Here is a 16,804-nt window from a genome sequence, read left to right as displayed (position 1 = left end):
GATTAAGTGTATCATAGTGAATACATGGCTTAGTGAGTAATGTTTAAATATGTAAATATTGTATCAGTCTCTCACTTTGTGTATGAGTGGCTGCATGGGTTGGTGAGTAGCTACATGGGTGTCTATATAGGTTATTAGTTGGTTTTTTTGAGTATCAGTCTGAGTGTCTGCATGGTTCGGTGGGGGGTATTACGTAGTGCATAGTTGCATGAATGAGTGACTCACTGTATGTGTTGAAGACAGCATGTGTGCAGGACTGTATGGGTGGATGAGTGTGTGTATGGGTGTGTTAGTGAGTGAATGACTGTCTCAATAGTGTCTTTATGAGTAACTACATATGTTTTAAACTAGTATATGTGACTATTGGTGTATATAAGTGAGTATATGTGAGAGTGAGAGATTGAAAGAGTTCCTGTATGAATAAGTATGTGTTTCTATAAGTGATTGTTTAAAAGACTAAGTATCTGTAAGTTTCCGTAGAAGTAAGTGTGGTGGTGTGTGTATAACTGTATATGCAAGTAAATGTATGTTTGATTCTTTATTGGCATGAGTGACTATGTGTGTGAGTAACTTTATGGATGAGTGGCATTGTGTAACAAGATGTATAGGTGTATGAGTACATATGATGAGTGAGTACACGTATGAGTGACTGTATAGGACTGTTGGTGAATGAGTGGATGTGTATGTGGATCTTAGAATTACTGAAGAGGTTGTTATAACTGGTATTGGTATGTCCATTGTTTTGAAAATTGTAGTCTCTATTTTTGAATGTGTGTATCAAAGGTTATATTAGGGTGAGAGGAGGTCTGCCACTCTATCACAAGGATGATGTCATCAGTGATGTCATCAGTGATGTCATTTGAGATGTCATCAGTGATGTCATGAGTGATGTCACTGACCATGTCATGAGTGATGTAATATGTGACGTCATCAGCAGTGCATTGCGGGCGCGCGAGTTATAGTTAGCTGAACTAACTATAACGGGGGAATTTCAATGGTTTTGTACAAGTGAAAAGTCCAGCTAACTATAACACCCCTGAAACCTATGGTTTTTTCAGTGAATTTCTGAGGTTTTGTAAATGCAAATTCCTAACTATAACGTGCCTGAAACCTATGGTTTTTTTCTGTGAATTTCAAAGGTTTTTTTAAATGCTAATTTCTAACTATGCCTACAGAGATAGGACATGTGAAGAAAGAAGAAAAAATGCACAGAAAGAAAAAAAAGAAGTGCAGAAAGAAGCAACAGAAGACCTCAAAGACGAAGAAAAGTGCAGGAAGAAGGATAACGTGCAGAAAGCACAAAAAGAAGAGCAGAAAGAAGCCTTGTTGCAAAATCATCCTGTACCCTCAACTTTTTCAGACGGATACTGGTGGTAACTGAGTCTGACTAACCAGTCCTAGAGCCAGTGCTATGTTAAAAGACACTTAGAATACAGTGAAAAAACCTACATACACTAGGGAACATTATGCGTCGGGGTCCCCCTGTGATTAGCATGACCTCCTCTGTAAGCCCCTAGTATATAATAGGGCAGGGGGATTAAAACTACCTCTTAAAACAGGCCACAGGGCGTTTATGCACATGTTAACTCAGGCCCCGTCCCCTCTCTTCACCACTGTGTAAACACGCCCTGTGTCCGTTTTTAGTTGGGAGATTAAGTTCATTTGAATCCTGAGGGTCCCTAGGGTCCAACTAGCCCACTAGGTACCTCCAGTAAGTGCCACAGAGCTGCGTTGCAGAGAGGTGTAAAAAGTGGCACGGCCTGGACCACCTCTCTGCAATGCAGCTCAGTGGCGCTTACTGGAAGCACTTGGTGGGCTAGTTAGCCCCCAGGGGCCCTCAGTATTGAAGGGAACTTATATCCCCAATTTAAAACGTGCCATAGTGCGTGTTTGCACACGTCACCTCAGGCCCCGTCCCCTCCCTTCACCACTGTGTAAACGCGCCCTGTGGCTGTTCTAAGTTGAGATATTAAGTCCCCTTGAATCCTAAGGGTCCCTAGGGTCAAACTAGACCACTAGGTACCTCCAGTAAGCGCCACAGAGCTGCGTTGCAGAGAGGTGTAAAAAGGGGCTTGGCCTCAGAACACCTGTCTGCAGCGCAGCTCCCTGGCGCATACTGGAGATGTCTGTTGGGCTAGTTGGCCCTCAGGGACCCTCAGTATTGAAGAGGAATTAATTCCCCAACTTACAACTCGCCAGGGGGCGCGTTTGCAGAGTGCTGCAAGGAGGGGGCGTAGCCTCCGGCACGATGCCAGTCTTTTATTTATTTTAATTTTTTAAGAAGGGGGGCTGTGTGGTTCCCCTTCTTATTCTAATTTATTGGCCCTGATGACCCCATCCCCCAGGGCCTGTCTCCTAATTATATTTTTTTGACCCCAATCCCCAGGGCCGGCCACTGTTTTTTATTATTTTAAAAAAATATATATTTATAGACACACCTAGGACATGCTGGACAAACCGTACGTACCTATCACCATGACGATTTGCGTGATATTCATTAAAAGGCGACTATGCATACAATAAATCCACGTGGAATGTATTTACACCACTAGTGAAGCTCTGACATGTCTGATGCCCTACCGTGCCTAATCCCGGTAGACACCCTTGTCGTTTATTTATACAAACATGGGTAGCTATTGACGGGCACATTTAATACACATGCACACCAAGCCATTCAAAGGGGATTCGACACAAATTCGACCAAACTATGCAAGAAACCCCCTCACGATTAATAAAACACACATCCACTGCCGGATGTGTAATACTTTTTATTTTACTCTCTGGAAAGGGGACGAACATCACTTGAGAGTCACAGCGCGCTCCTGGCAGAGCCCAATGCTGTGTTACACCCACCATTGCCTGCTGAGTGCCACACACCTCTGTGTTGTATTCCACTAGCTAGTGCATATGCTATGACACTCTCTAGCCCATGTGCACTGTAACACCACCCCGTGAATATGTCATGCCACACTTGTCTTCGCACGGGTGATATTGCCCCATCTAACGTGCCTTCCTCGATGTCTATTTTATAACGCACAGTGCTATGCCATACATATTACAATCTGGGATCCATATCTTTGTCACAGTGCATATGCAACGTTACACTCCCCAGCACATATTTTATATTACAACTTTAGAGACTAGTTAGGTTACACAACACTGCCCTGTGCATATTACACTCCAAGGCGCATATCGCATAGCACACGCTAGTGCCTGTGCTATCTCGCGCTCTCCAATGAATCTGTCATTGCGCACAATGTATTGCATATTATATTTCACGCCCGGTTCATCTTATATCACACTTTTTGGTGCATAGTTTATACCTTACACTATATTTAGTTTTCATTTTCAATCGTGCTCTCAGGACTATGTTCTATATAACACTGTGTTCACCTACCCTTTTCACGGCCATTACATTTTGCGATAGGGGGTGGAGGGTCAGGGGGTGTTTCTGCCAAGTGAGCCCGGAGTCACAGTCACAAACGTCCTCTTCTTCCTGAATAAAAATGAGATTATGCTGCATACTTGTTCATATTTTAAGTAGTTCGCACAGACACACGTTTTAAAAACAATAATGCTCCTAATACCCGCCTTCTCTGAACAGTTAGCTTGCTGCCCCATCCCCCTCCTCCCTATCCTCTATTGTGTGAATCCATGGACTAGCCTCCTCCCTCCTGCCATGCATGGTCTGATGTGCTGCCACTGCCCTCAATTTAGTATGATGTACCAGTCCACTTCTCCTGCCCTCCATTGCCCAATTCTATGTCCCATCATTGACCTCCTGCTTAAACTCTGTGCTTAGCTTGCTGCCCCTATTCTCCTTCCCCCTGCCCTCCGATGTCTTTGTGCATGCCCCTGCTCCATCCTTTTTGCCCACCATGTTCCATGGACTGCCACTCCTATCTACTCTGAGTGTTCTGTTGAGCTGCCACTCCCCTCCCACCTGCCTAGCATTGTCAGATGACTGTAACCTGTCCCTGCCACCTCCACCCTGCCTGTCCACATGCCATGCCCCTATCCTCTTCCTCCTGTCCACATGGTCCATTGTACTGCCACACCCTTCTGCCCTCCCTGGTCTGTTGTGCTGCAACTGCTCCTCCTGCCTGCCCCGTGCGGTCTGTTGTGAGGCCCCTTCCCCTGAACTTTCTTGTCTGTGCACAGGTCCTGACCCTCCCTTCTATCCTCCATCGTCCTTTGTGCATGCCCCTGCACCCTCCTTCTTGCCCATCATAGCCATTGTGCTGCCACTAACCCTCCCACTTGCCATGCATGGTCTTCTGTGCTGCCATGGCCCCTCCCACCTTCCCTGTGTGGTCAGTTAGCTGCCCCTGACCCCCTCCCACCTTCCCTCCATGGTCTGTGTGTATGCCATCACAGTCTCACTGTTGCTCTTCATGGTGTGTCTTGCTTCTAGTGCCCATCCTGCCTGACCTCCATGGCTATCTTGCTGCCCCTGCCCTGCCCCCTTGCCCCCAGCCCTCTGTTTACATGTGCAGACCCCTACTCCCTCCCTCCTGGCTTGTCTGTTCCATTGTAATGCCCCTGATCCGTCCCTCCTGCCCATTATGGTCTGTTATGCTGCAGCTTTCTCTCCTGTCTGTCCATCATGGTCAGCTAGCTACCATTGCCTCTTGCCCCTCTGTTCTCTGTTGTCCATGTGCATGGTCCTGTCCCCTCCCTCTTGCTTTCTATGGATTATTGTGCTGCACTCCCGTCCCGCATGCCCTGTGTGGTGTATTGTGCTGCTGCAAACCCTGATGCCTGCCCTACAGGGTCAGTTTGGTGCACCTCTCCATGTCCCTCCTGTCCTCTGTTATCCAAGTCCATGTCCCTACCCCATTTCCTTCCATGATCCAATGTACCATACTTGCGAACATTTTGAACTTGGTAAGAGGGAGATTTTGAAAAAAAGCTGGGGTATTGATTTTCCCCTTTGAGTTACATTGAAAAAGAGGAGATTGTAGACAGGAGACAGATCAAATAAAGCCCATTTGAGCTTAAAAACATTGGACGTTTCCTTGCTGAATCGAGTCTGTTGGCATGTATGGTTGTACTACCATTGCCTCTTCCTTCTGCCCACAATGGTCTATTACATTGCCACAGCCTCTCTTGCAAGTCCTGTATTGTTGGTTTGTTGCCCCTGCCCCCCTTTCCACTGCCCTCCATAGTCTGTTGTGCTGCCACGGCCCTTCCTGCCTGCTCAGTGTGGTTAAATTGTTGCCTTTGCACCCTCCTACCTGCCTTCAATTTTCAGAGTCCGTGCCCCTGGCCTCTGCCTCCCAACAGTATCCTAATGAACAACTAGATTGCTAACATTCTATATTTATTACAAAAGTGTGGAACGCCTGACGTCATCTTGATGTAATCAAAACTGTAATACCTAGAGCATTTCCTTTAGAAATTACATATATGAGAGGGTCTTATTGGCATCAAAATTATGGTTAGTGCTCTAAAAGACTAAAATAAGGACATATTTTCTGAGTTTTCAAATAGCGACAAAGCACTTTTAAATTATTTGTTATCTTTATGTTTTTTTATCCAGTTGACCACTTGATTAAATGTTGCACTTAGGGGAGAGGATGTGGTGTTACTTCCAGAACTGCAGACTTTGAAACTGGGGACCAGGTTGGAGTTTTTGCTTCAGCTCGACATTCTGTGATTCTGGTCAAATCACTTAGTCTCCCCATGTCTACAACCAAAATGAATTTGTTCTTGTGTGATGTAACCAATGTTCATGTAAAGCACTCCAAAACCTGACAAGTCTGCACTATATAACACTGCAAAAACACAAACTAATAAGTGTTTTGCACACTTCTGTCATTGGGCTATATTTGGGCTACATCTGGGTGATTTTGGGCTTCATTTGGGCTCTTTTGTCTCCGGTGGCCATTTTGGGAGATTTATTTGTTATGAAGTTTCCTAATTTCCTCATGTACTGCAGTCTCCTCAGTAGGAAATGCTTTCAGTTTTTTACTTTGATTCCATCATGAAGGTATTCAGATATGTCACACATTTGCCATAAATTCTGAATGTTAGCACTCTTTTTGCTCATTAGATCACTGTAGTAAAGCTACTGCTCACCAGGGAAAACTGCTGCTGGTATTGAAAGTGCATGTTTCAGTCTGCATGTCAGAATTGTTTAATGAAATAGAAGAGGATTTGAGAAGTCACTCAAAATGTGCCCTAATATTTCTTTCTGCAGCACTAATCATACTTTTTATGGAAAAATGAACCCCCTCATGTTGTTCCTTTTTAAATTAAATGTTTTAAGAGTTACCACTTTAATCCAAGCAAGATGGCTTCAGGTGTGCCATACGTTTATCATAAGAAGGACTGTTAGCGCTCTAGTTGTTCTTTGGAACACTCTGGGAAGCTGCAGTAGAACACAAAGGAATCAACTGACGGTCTCTGCCCTTGTTGGATGTACATGTTTTACTGAGAATGTCAGACTTCATTCTCACATGACTGAGAAAGATAATGTGAATTTACAGAAAATATGCTCTCAGTTTAGCTTATAGATCACCTTCCAAACCTCTGTGGGAAAAGCATGAGAAAATATTTTTCTCTCAATCATGATATCCCAGCAGAAGGCTTTTTCACATGGTGAAATCACCTTAGAACGTACCACAATTCCTAAAATGAGTATGGTACCATCAACAAATGATTTATAATGTAACTAAAGTCTTAAAACCTTCTATTAACTGCAATGATTTTTAATGAGGTGCTATCATGTATATTGGTCCCAAGATGGCTGCCAACACTTCTTGGATGAAGTGCTGACAGCCAATCAGATCTCAGGATGAGATGTGTGGTTAGGCTCCGCCCACATATATATATGATTTTACTTTTGATTTTCTCAGGAACTACTGAACAGATTGACACCAGACCTGCAAAAGGCACTTCGCTGACCTGAGGACTACCTCTCTGCCAAATTTCAAGTAATTCTGTTCAGCCGTTCGGGCTGTACCTTGGACTAAAGGTCCCTATGGAAAAATGCATGGGGAAAACGTGTTTTGGGACCCCCCTTTTTTCTCGGCCCCCGCTTGACGAATCACCCCGAGACTTTCAGGGTAGGAGCGGAGCGGAGCGCCCCACCTATTTTGAAAATTTTGCGAGGATTCGTCAACCGGCGCCAAAGTTATTCCAAATAGAATGTTGCGGATTTCCTATGGAAACACGGTCCTAACTATAACTATCTACTGGCGACCGCCAGTAGATAATATATATATCTCAAAGAGACTGCTCCTTTATTTTGACCATTCGCATGACGCGTTTCGTCTTTAAAATTATTTCTTCAGATGCGGTCAAATTACAATTGATTTACCAGTCCACATTTTTAAAAAGCAACATGCCCCTCTACGATTGGCTGGAGCACAGCTGATAGGTTTGCGGGAAGACCCGGACTCTGCAAGTACTAGCCCCAGTGGGCGGTGTCTGCTCCTTTCACCATGCCTGTCAAGATCTGAATGTGGTGGTGAGCAGCTCTCTGGGACCCTCACCCCACTGCTGGAATCCCAGTCTACACCCGCAGGCACCACTTTAGTAAGTAGCGACCCCCTGCGTAGTCGCAGTCCACACAATGATGGCAGGGCACAATCACAGGTATGTGGCGGTTCAACGTTTCCAAAGAGCTTTTGCAACCTCCAAATATACATATATGGATGTGTAGGAGAGGAAACAAACAAGCATGTTCACAAGTGGAGTGTTTTAGTGCAGTGAAGTCTGGCACATTGTTGACTATCTCACAGTGTTAACAAACTGAGATGTGGAGTTTGACTCAGGGCTTGTGATCATGCAACAAGTGCACCTGAAAATATGCAGTTTCCATGCATCTGGGGTGAGTGCTTTTTAATCTTAATGGATTAACTAATTCTCATGACTTTTTTCTTTAATATAACTAATCTTGTAGGTGACTATCAAAGAGGAACAAAAGGAAAGGTGTGAGAGCAATAGGCCTAATGGTGGCGCACTGCACATGTGTTAAGGGATTTTTTTTTATTTTTTATTATTACCGAGTCTGGTGGCTTAGTGGACTAATGTGTCCACTGTAGGGCTCTATGTGCCCGATGGGTCCACTCAGCCTTTCATCCTTCTGAGGTCAATAAAATGATTACCATTGAGTTGGGTAAGAATAAACATCTGTTATTCAGCGCCAAGATACCCTTCTGGGTAAATGTGCGAGTTAGGGATTATAGGATCCCTGACGAAGGCCGGAGGCCCTTATGGGCTTTTAACACAGTTGAAGCATATTGGCATGACTTTCTGGGAAGATGAGTCATTGTATTTCATCAGAGCCGATGTATATGGATTTTTAATCATATCTGGGGTACCAGATAGTATAGGAGATTCTCTTGGGTATACTGCAAGATATTTTTATGACATATCTAGATTCCTACTATAATCCAGTCTGTATTTATTGAAGAACTCTCATCACTGGTTGAGTCCACTCAGGTGATATTTACCTACAGAGGTGTGGCAAATCCTCCATAATGAAGCATGTCACAATAAGTTGTGGGTGAAGCGATTTCTCCAAAAGCTTTAGGATTCCTGCAGGTTTCAACAGAACCTCTTAATTAAGGCCTTGGCATCTGCTGTGTGGATATTCTGATGTAAGGAGGTTATGCCTTGGTTTAACGCCTCCTTCTCTCCAAATGTGGGTCCATCTGTCGTCCACCCACCACTCTTTGTGCCTTCCTTTACCTCCCCAACAGAAGCCTGCTTGCCAGCGCTGCTCTGTCAGGCTCTCACGGTTAGAACATCATAGCAGATAATTACTGAGTTTAGACTCCAGTTACCCACCTTAATGGCAAGAGCTAAAGATAACACTACAATAAATAAACCTACAAGCCCCAGAATGCAATGAAAACCATGAACTGCACCAGCTTGTCACGCATGGACCAGGGAAACATGGAAAGGTTGTCTACATGTCTGCAAGATGTTGAGAAAATGTAAAAAATGTAAGCAATATAAATGCATAACATACCGCTTCTTCCCATCCTGTTGGAATAGAATGCTCCACTGCCTTGTCATCTTCTTCCATATGTTTCTCGCTAACATCTAGAAGAGCATAAACAAGATTCTCTTCCCTTTCATTCCAGTTTGGGTAATAATCCTGCCACTGGATTTCTTGAGTCTCTTCCGTTTCTATATCACTGTCCGGATCCGATTCTCCTTCAATGGTGGATAACATTATGGCTCCTTCTCCTTACCGCTGATCACTTACATTCTACAATTAAAATCCTACAAAGATAAAAAAGGAGCAATGAAGTTGGATTGTACTGAAAGCAAGTTCGGTAATGCGAGATAAAACTTTAGATGCAGGTACAAAAATAAGGGTCTTCTAGAATCCTGAAAGAGCAGCAGTCATATTTACTATTTCTTAGTATATAAATGTGTCTTCTTTCAGAGATAAAAATATTCATACCGCTCAAAATGTAATATACATTCTCAAAAATACATTAACCTCTTCAGTCATTTTTTTCCAAAGTGTTAAATTGCCTTCTTGACACCTAATATAAAGTTTGATTATGGCTGTTGATAGTTACACGTTTACATTCAAGATTTGTTTCCTACATCGCATAACATAAACTTAATAAATGTGAACTGAAACTTATTGGATTGTGCATAGTCAGTGTCAAATTGTAGCAGATAAGGTTTTGCTGGGTTGCTTAACACGTCTGTGTGCTTTAGGTTATTGGAGCTCGGTTACACAGTGTCACAAGGCCGCTAACGAGGAGGGTCGGGATGGAGACATTAACGATTCTTCGTTTCCACCCCGACCACAGGACGTTGCCAACTCTGTTATCCAGGACTGGAGCTTTAAGGAGGCGGGGAGGGCAGGTCCGGCGTCAGCGGCCATGGACCAATCAGAAGACCAGCTCGGCTGTAAAGCTCACCCGGAAGAGGACCGCAGGGCGAAAGCCGGAGGAAGGAGCGGAGGAGGAGAGCGAGAGCGTGTGGGTCAGTGGAGCAGCAGAGTTGAAGAGAGGAGAGCGAGGAATATTGGAGAGGCGGAGGACGTGGAAGAGAGGAGAGCGAGGAGTATTGGAGAGGCGGAGGACGTGGAAGAGAGGAGAGCGAGGAGTTTTGGAGCGGCGGAGGACGTGGAAGAGAGGAGAGCGAGGAGTGTTGGAGCGGCGGAGGACGTGGAAGAGAGGAGAGCGAAGGACGGGGACCGGACTGACGAGAGTCGAGTCGGAGGGAGGAACCGAGAGCCAGGAGGCCAACGGCAACGCGAGTCGCCCCGCCACGTTCCCGGAGGAGCGTGGCTGGGAAAGGTACGGGACCGAGTCCTGGGGTTTGCCTTTACACGGGGAGGTACTAACTAGTGGGAGACGGGGAGGTCACGGGGGTGTGAGTGTATAGTACTTGAGGAAGCTCTTATTTTTCGTCTTTCTCCCCTCACACTCCTCTACGAGTATTCATTGTTTTTTGGTGAATATGACGCGGTGACGGTCCCGGTGTTCCCCCACTCCCTTAGTCCTTCTCCCTTCTGGTTCCACGCCCCTCATCTCACCTGTGTGTCTCTTTGTTGTTTTATTCCCATTTACCCGTAAACAACCCTGAGAGAAGTGGAGAGAGAGTCGGAAGTCGGAAAGAGACGTCGTGGGAGAGGAGGGAGACCGAGAAGACACTATCGTGGATGACTTCGCAGGGTTATACCTCTCACCTAAATAAAAGCTCGAACCTATCCAGAACCTTGTGTATGGTGGCTCATTCTCCATAGGGGGGGGGGTCACATTACGACAATTGGCGAGCCAGATAGGAGTATCGAACCCCGTCCGATACAGGATGGAGGCCCTGATCCACCAAATGAAGGAAGGCCAGGCGAAACTGGAGTGGGCCGTAGAAAAGACATCCAGCCAGGCGGAGGCAGATCGCGCGGTGTTCACGTCCGCCCTACAAAATCAAGCCGACACCATGATAAAACTGGCTGAAGGACATGCACAACTGCTAGCCACGTTGGGTCAGGGTAGGGCGAGCAACCCACCTGGGACCGTAGTCCCGTTACAAAAACTCGTACCCGGAGACGACCCCTTGGCATTTTTTCTGAATTTTGAGCGAGCCGCAAGGGCGAGTGCTTGGCCCGGAGAACGATGGCCCTTCTACCTAGCACCTCTCTTGACCGGTGAAGCCCAAGCGGCCTATCAAACGATAAACAAAGACGGGACTTCCACGTATACCTTAGTGAAGCAGTACGTTCTAGACCGGCTGGGAGTGGATGATGAAACGCATCGCTTGCGCTTTCGTCAGGAGAGGGGAGTACCGGGAGAATTACCAAAAATCTTGTTTTACAAACTAAAAGGGGCAGCAGACCTATGGCTTAAACCCCAAGAAGGCAATTTAGAGGAGGTGATGAACAAAGTGTACCTGGAGCAGTTTTTGGAAGCCCTCCCATATGCAACCCAGCGCTGGCTTCGACAACATGCCGGGCTAACCCTAGAACAGGCCATCGAGATGGCAACCTCCTTTGCCCGGGCTCAAGGACGACCCCCCGTCAGGGAACCAGAGAAGAACAACCGGAGTGGGGTCTCTGGAAAATCCGACAGGAAGCTCTTGAAACCCTTGCCTCCCCCTCCCCGTGTGGCTCGTGTGGACAGCCCGGCTTACTCCGGACCCCGATGTTACGATTGTGGGGAATGGGGCCAAATAGCTTGGTATTGTCGGAAGAAACGTGAGAGAGAAGAAGAACCGATGGATGTGAGCTATGTGCCCCGGTCTATTCTCTTCGCCCAAGAAACCGGGCCTGTCTTCTACGTAAGTGTCCACCTTAACGGGAGAAGAATAAGAGCTCTCCTGGACTCAGGCTGCAAGCACTCCGTCGTAAAACAGGAATTGATCAGTCCTTCGTGCCTTATACCCGGTAGATCAGTCCATATTAGATGTATCCACGGGGATGTGAAGGAGTACCCGATAGCCAAACTGACCCTGGGGACCGACTTCGGAGTACAGCCCGAAGTGATAGTGGGGGTATTAGAATTTCTTCCCGAGCAACTGATCATAGGGGTAGACAATCCCTGCTTCGCTCCCTTATTACAAGACGCTCTGAGATCCCCCAACCATGATGTTTTCCTTACCCCGGAACCCTGGGCAAGAGACAATCATTTCCGAACCGCCCAACTGAATGATGCCAGTCTCACTCAAGCCTGGCAGAAAGCTCGAGAGACCCGAGACCCTCAAGACCGGGTCTATCCCACGTTTATTGAACAGAACGGTTTACTTTATCGAGTAGCTAAACAGGAAGCGGTACCCCAACTGTTGGTCCCCACAGGGTTCCGGGACCAAATCCTTTTCTTCGCACACGCCCATCTGCTGGCGGGTCATTCAGGGGCAGAGAAAACAGGGCAGTCTATATTACAGCATTTCTTCTGGCCAGGGGTTTATGCCCAAATACAAAAATACTGCCAAGAATGTCAGGTGTGTCAACGTCGCAATCCTTACATCCTTCCTCCCGTCCCCTTGCAACCTCTACCCATTATAGGTACTCCCTTCGATAGGCTGGGTATGGACATAATAGGGCCCTTACCCAAATCAGGGAGGGGACACCAATACGCCTTAGTAGTCCTAGATTATGCTACCCGATATCCGGAAGCCTTCCCCCTTAGGGCTGCTACCTCCAGTGCTATCGCCCAAAAGTTAGTAGAGGTGTTTTCCCGAATGGGGTTCCCTCGTGAAATCATCACTGATCAGGGAACCCCTTTCGTATCGAGGTTAATGAAGCAAGTATGCGACCAATTGAACATCAAACACATAAAAACATCAGTTTATCATCCTCAGACAGACGGGTTGGTGGAGCGTTACAACGGCAGCCTTAAGCTTACGCTAAAGAAACTCCTGTCTGGGGATGGTAAACATTGGGACCAACTACTTCCCCTGGCCCTGTTTGTCTTACGTAGCCAAAACCAAGCCAGCCTAGGGGCCTCTCCCTTTGAACTACTCTTTGGCCGTAAACCGAGGACCTTATTGGAAATAACTAAGGACAGTTGGGAAAAGGAGGGACTACAAGAAGCCGAAGCCCTCCTCGACTATACCCAACAACTGCAAACCAGGTTACATAAGCTACGCTCGTTGGCTCAGAATCAGTTGGCAGTGAGCCAAGTCAGACAGAAAACCTTCTACGACAAGGGTACTAAGTGGAGAGTATTAGACGTAGGGGATTGGGCACTGGTATTATTACCTACCTCTTCCCACAAGCTAAAAAAAGAATGGCAAGGTCCATTTCAGGTTCTTCGGAAGGTAGGAAAAACCACCTACATCCTACAACTCTCAGAGAAAAAAACCCAAATGTATCATATTAACATCTTGAAAAAATGGTTAGGGCCCCCTCCTAATACAACCCATATGGTGTCGGTGGCCTCTTCCATACCCCACACCATCAATGAGACTCCCATAAATCCTGATCTCACGGCCTCACAAAGGGAACAGGTTCAGACTCTCTTGTTGAAGTACTCGGATATCTTCTCTGATCAACCTGGGAGAACCCATCTTGCAGAACACACGATCTCCACTCCTCCAGGAGTTGTAGTAAAACAAAAGCCCTATCGAATTCCCGAAGCCCGAAGGGTGGCTTTTCAAGAGGAAGTATCCCGCATGTTAAAAGCTTGGGTATCGTCCCTTCCCATAGCAACTGGTGCTCTCCCGTGGTCCTCGTGCCAAAACCGGATGGCAGCATCCGGTTTTGTATAGACTTCAGAGCAGTAAACCGAGTGTCCAAACAGGATGCTTACCCCCTCCCTCGAGTGGGCGAATTAGTTGAACGCCTTGGTGAGGCCCGTTACATAACGACCATTGACCTCACTAAGGGGTACTGGCAGATTCCCCTGTCCCCCAAGGATCAAGAGAAAACCGCATTCTCCACCCCTTCGGGTCGCTACCATTTCACGGTACTCCCTTTTGGCTTACATGAAGCCCCCGCCACGTTTCAGAGAGCCATGGATACTCTCTTGACCCCCCATCTCCAATATGCCGCAGCGTATTTGGACGATATCGTGGTCTTTAGCAATACCTGGGAAGATCATTTAAAACACCTAGGAGATATCTGTAACAGCCTTAGACATGCCTCTCTTCATGTTAACGCGAAGAAATCGAGAATAGCTTTCCGGAAGGTCCGGTACCTTGGGTATCTCTTAGGAGACGGTCACATCGCCCCACAATCAGAGAAGGTAGCCGCTATATTAGCCGTCCCGTATCCACAGACTAAACGGGATCTACGAGCCTTTTTGGGGTTGGTAGGGTACTACCGTAGGTTCATCGCTCAGTTTGCTGACTTAGCTTGTCCTCTTACCGATCTCCTGAAGAAAACGCATCCCTCACCCCGGTTACGGGCCCCCACAGAGCAGGAAGAAAGGGCCTTTCGAGCCCTCCAGACCGCCCTTACCACCGCCCCGGTCCTAATGACCCCGGACTTTTCCAAACCGTTCGTGCTCCAAACGGATGCCTCGGGGGTGGGGATTGGAGCGGTGCTCTCACAGATAGATGAGGAGGGAGAAGAGCGACCACTTCTTTATCTAAGCCGTAAACTCTTCCCAAGGGAACAGGCATACTCCACGGTTGAAAAAGAATGTCTGGCGGTGAAGTGGGGAGTGGAGAAGCTAAGGTATTATCTGGAAGGTATATCTTTCAAATAACAACAAAAATATCCTACACCTATATACTTGAATTTTAAGGCTATAAGTCCATATGAATAAAGTAATACCCACAGACTAGGTGTACAAAAATATATATGACAAAGTCATTTAATAAATTTTTTTCATTTTTTCTGAAAGACTGTTATTTATCCATTTTACATAAAAAATGAATTACAACATTTAGACAAAATCATTGTGTCAACAACAAAACACCATGTCAACAGAAGTATAAATACAAGACAGAAATGGTAAACATCAGAACATCATACAAAACTAACAAAGGTACAAAAAAGGTACATATAAAGCAATACAATTTTTATATAAAAACAGTTCATCATAAAAAGTGCAACCAAGTGTAACCGCCAAGACAAGCGCCAACGCGCGTTTCGGAGCTAAACAGTATATAGGCTCCTTCCTCAGGGCGTGTAAGGTAGGTCTTTCAGGCGACAGCACAAACTACGCACATATCCTTGACAAACGTCTGATGGTGTAGAAGTTGACAAAATTTCAAAGTTTGTAACCATAAGTTTTTAGCGTACTGAGTTACTGGGAAAACATCCAGACTAAGATAGCTAATCTAGTGAGCTATCTAGTGAGCTATCTGTTGTTGTGATATCGACATGTTTAAGTTCCGCCGTTTAAGGTGCTTCCACCGGTTAGGAGGCTCATTGTGAGATGGTATAACCAATCAGCTTCAATAAAAAAGAATGAAAAAATAGAACCAGTGGAATCTGTAGTTACTCCGACCCGTAGAGAGATCTCTACCAATTGCATGGACACCGCCGTACCCGTTAGACGTGTTAATCTGCTTATCCAGATACTTCACCGATTTACCCAATTAGGATGCTTATGATACGGGGATAATTCTACGGGTCGGAGTAACTACAGATTCCACTGGTTCTATTTTTTCATTCTTTTTTATTGAAGCTGATTGGTTATACCATCTAACAATGAGCCTCCTAACCGGTGGAAGCACCTTAAACGGCGGAACTTAAACATGTCGATATCACAACAACAGATAGCTCACTAGATTAGCTATCTTAGTCTGGATGTTTTCCCAGTAACTCAGTACGCTAAAAACTTATGGTTACAAACTTTGAAATTTTGTCAACTTCTACACCATCAGACGTTTGTCAAGGATATGTGCGTAGTTTGTGCTGTCGCCTGAAAGACCTTCCTTACACGCCCTGAGGAAGGAGCCTATAAACTGTTTAGCTCCGAAACGCGCGTTGGCGCTTGTCTTGGCGGTTACACTTGGTTGCACTTTTTATGATGAACTGTTTTTATATAAAAATTGTATTGCTTTATATGTACCTTTTTTGTACCTTTGTTAGTTTTGTATGATGTTCTGATGTTTACCATTTCTGTCTTGTATTTATACTTCTGTTGACATGGTGTTTTGTTGTTGACACAATGATTTTGTCTAAATGTTGTAATTCATTTTTTATGTAAAATGGATAAATAACAGTCTTTCAGAAAAAATGAAAAACATTTATTAAATGACTTTGTCATATATATTTTTGTACACCTAGTCTGTGGGTATTACTTTATTCATATGGACTTATAGCCTTAAAATTCAAGTATATAGGTGTAGGATATTTTTGTTGTTATTTGATTATATTTCCCTGACACTTCCTACACACATTCCGTAAGTTCAGGGTCCCTCTGCTGTAGCCCATAGGTATATCTTTCATCCTTTACACCGACCATGCCCCCCTCACCTGGTTACAACGCAACCGGGGTCACAATGACCGTATCCTGCGTTGGTTTCTGGCTCTACAGCCCTTTCAAATTGAAGTCCGTCATCGGAAGGGGACTTTGCAAGGGAATGCTGACTACCTCTCCCGTTATCCTTATTCCCCCGATCGGGGTATTCCTAGGGGTGGGATTTGTCACAAGGCCGCTAACGAGGAGGGTCGGGGTGGAGACATTAACGATTCTTCGTTTCCACCCCGACCACAGGACTTTGCCGACTCTGTTATCCAGGACTGGAGCTTTAAGGAGGCGGGGAGGGCAGGTCCGGCGTCAGCAGCCATGGACCAATCAGAAGACCAGCTCGGCTGTAAAGCTCACCCGGAAGAGGACAGCAGGGCGAAAGCCGGAGGAAGGAGCGGAGGAGGAGAGCGAGAGCGTGTGGGTCAGTGGAGCAGCGGAGTTGAAGAGAGGAGAGCGAGGAG

At 45.8% G+C, this 16,804-nt stretch overlaps 1 protein-coding gene across 1 annotated transcript in view; it reads right to left on the bottom strand.

Annotated features, from left to right (window-relative positions):
* Positions 1-16,804, bottom strand: part of C12H16orf46 (chromosome 12 C16orf46 homolog) — a 138,151-nt gene that overhangs the window by 49,910 nt on the left and 71,437 nt on the right. The window contains exon 2 of the mRNA XM_085640043.1: positions 8,984-9,240. Coding sequence (XP_085496169.1) covers positions 8,984-9,190 — 207 coding nt within the window. The 5' untranslated portion in view covers positions 9,191-9,240. The remainder of the gene's footprint in view (positions 1-8,983; positions 9,241-16,804) is intronic.

Source organism: Triturus cristatus, chromosome 12 (assembly GCF_964204655.1).
Source record: "Triturus cristatus chromosome 12, aTriCri1.1, whole genome shotgun sequence".
In the NCBI taxonomy this organism is placed as follows: Eukaryota; Metazoa; Chordata; class Amphibia; order Caudata; family Salamandridae; genus Triturus; species Triturus cristatus.
This window is presented reverse-complemented; position numbering and strand designations above follow the sequence as displayed.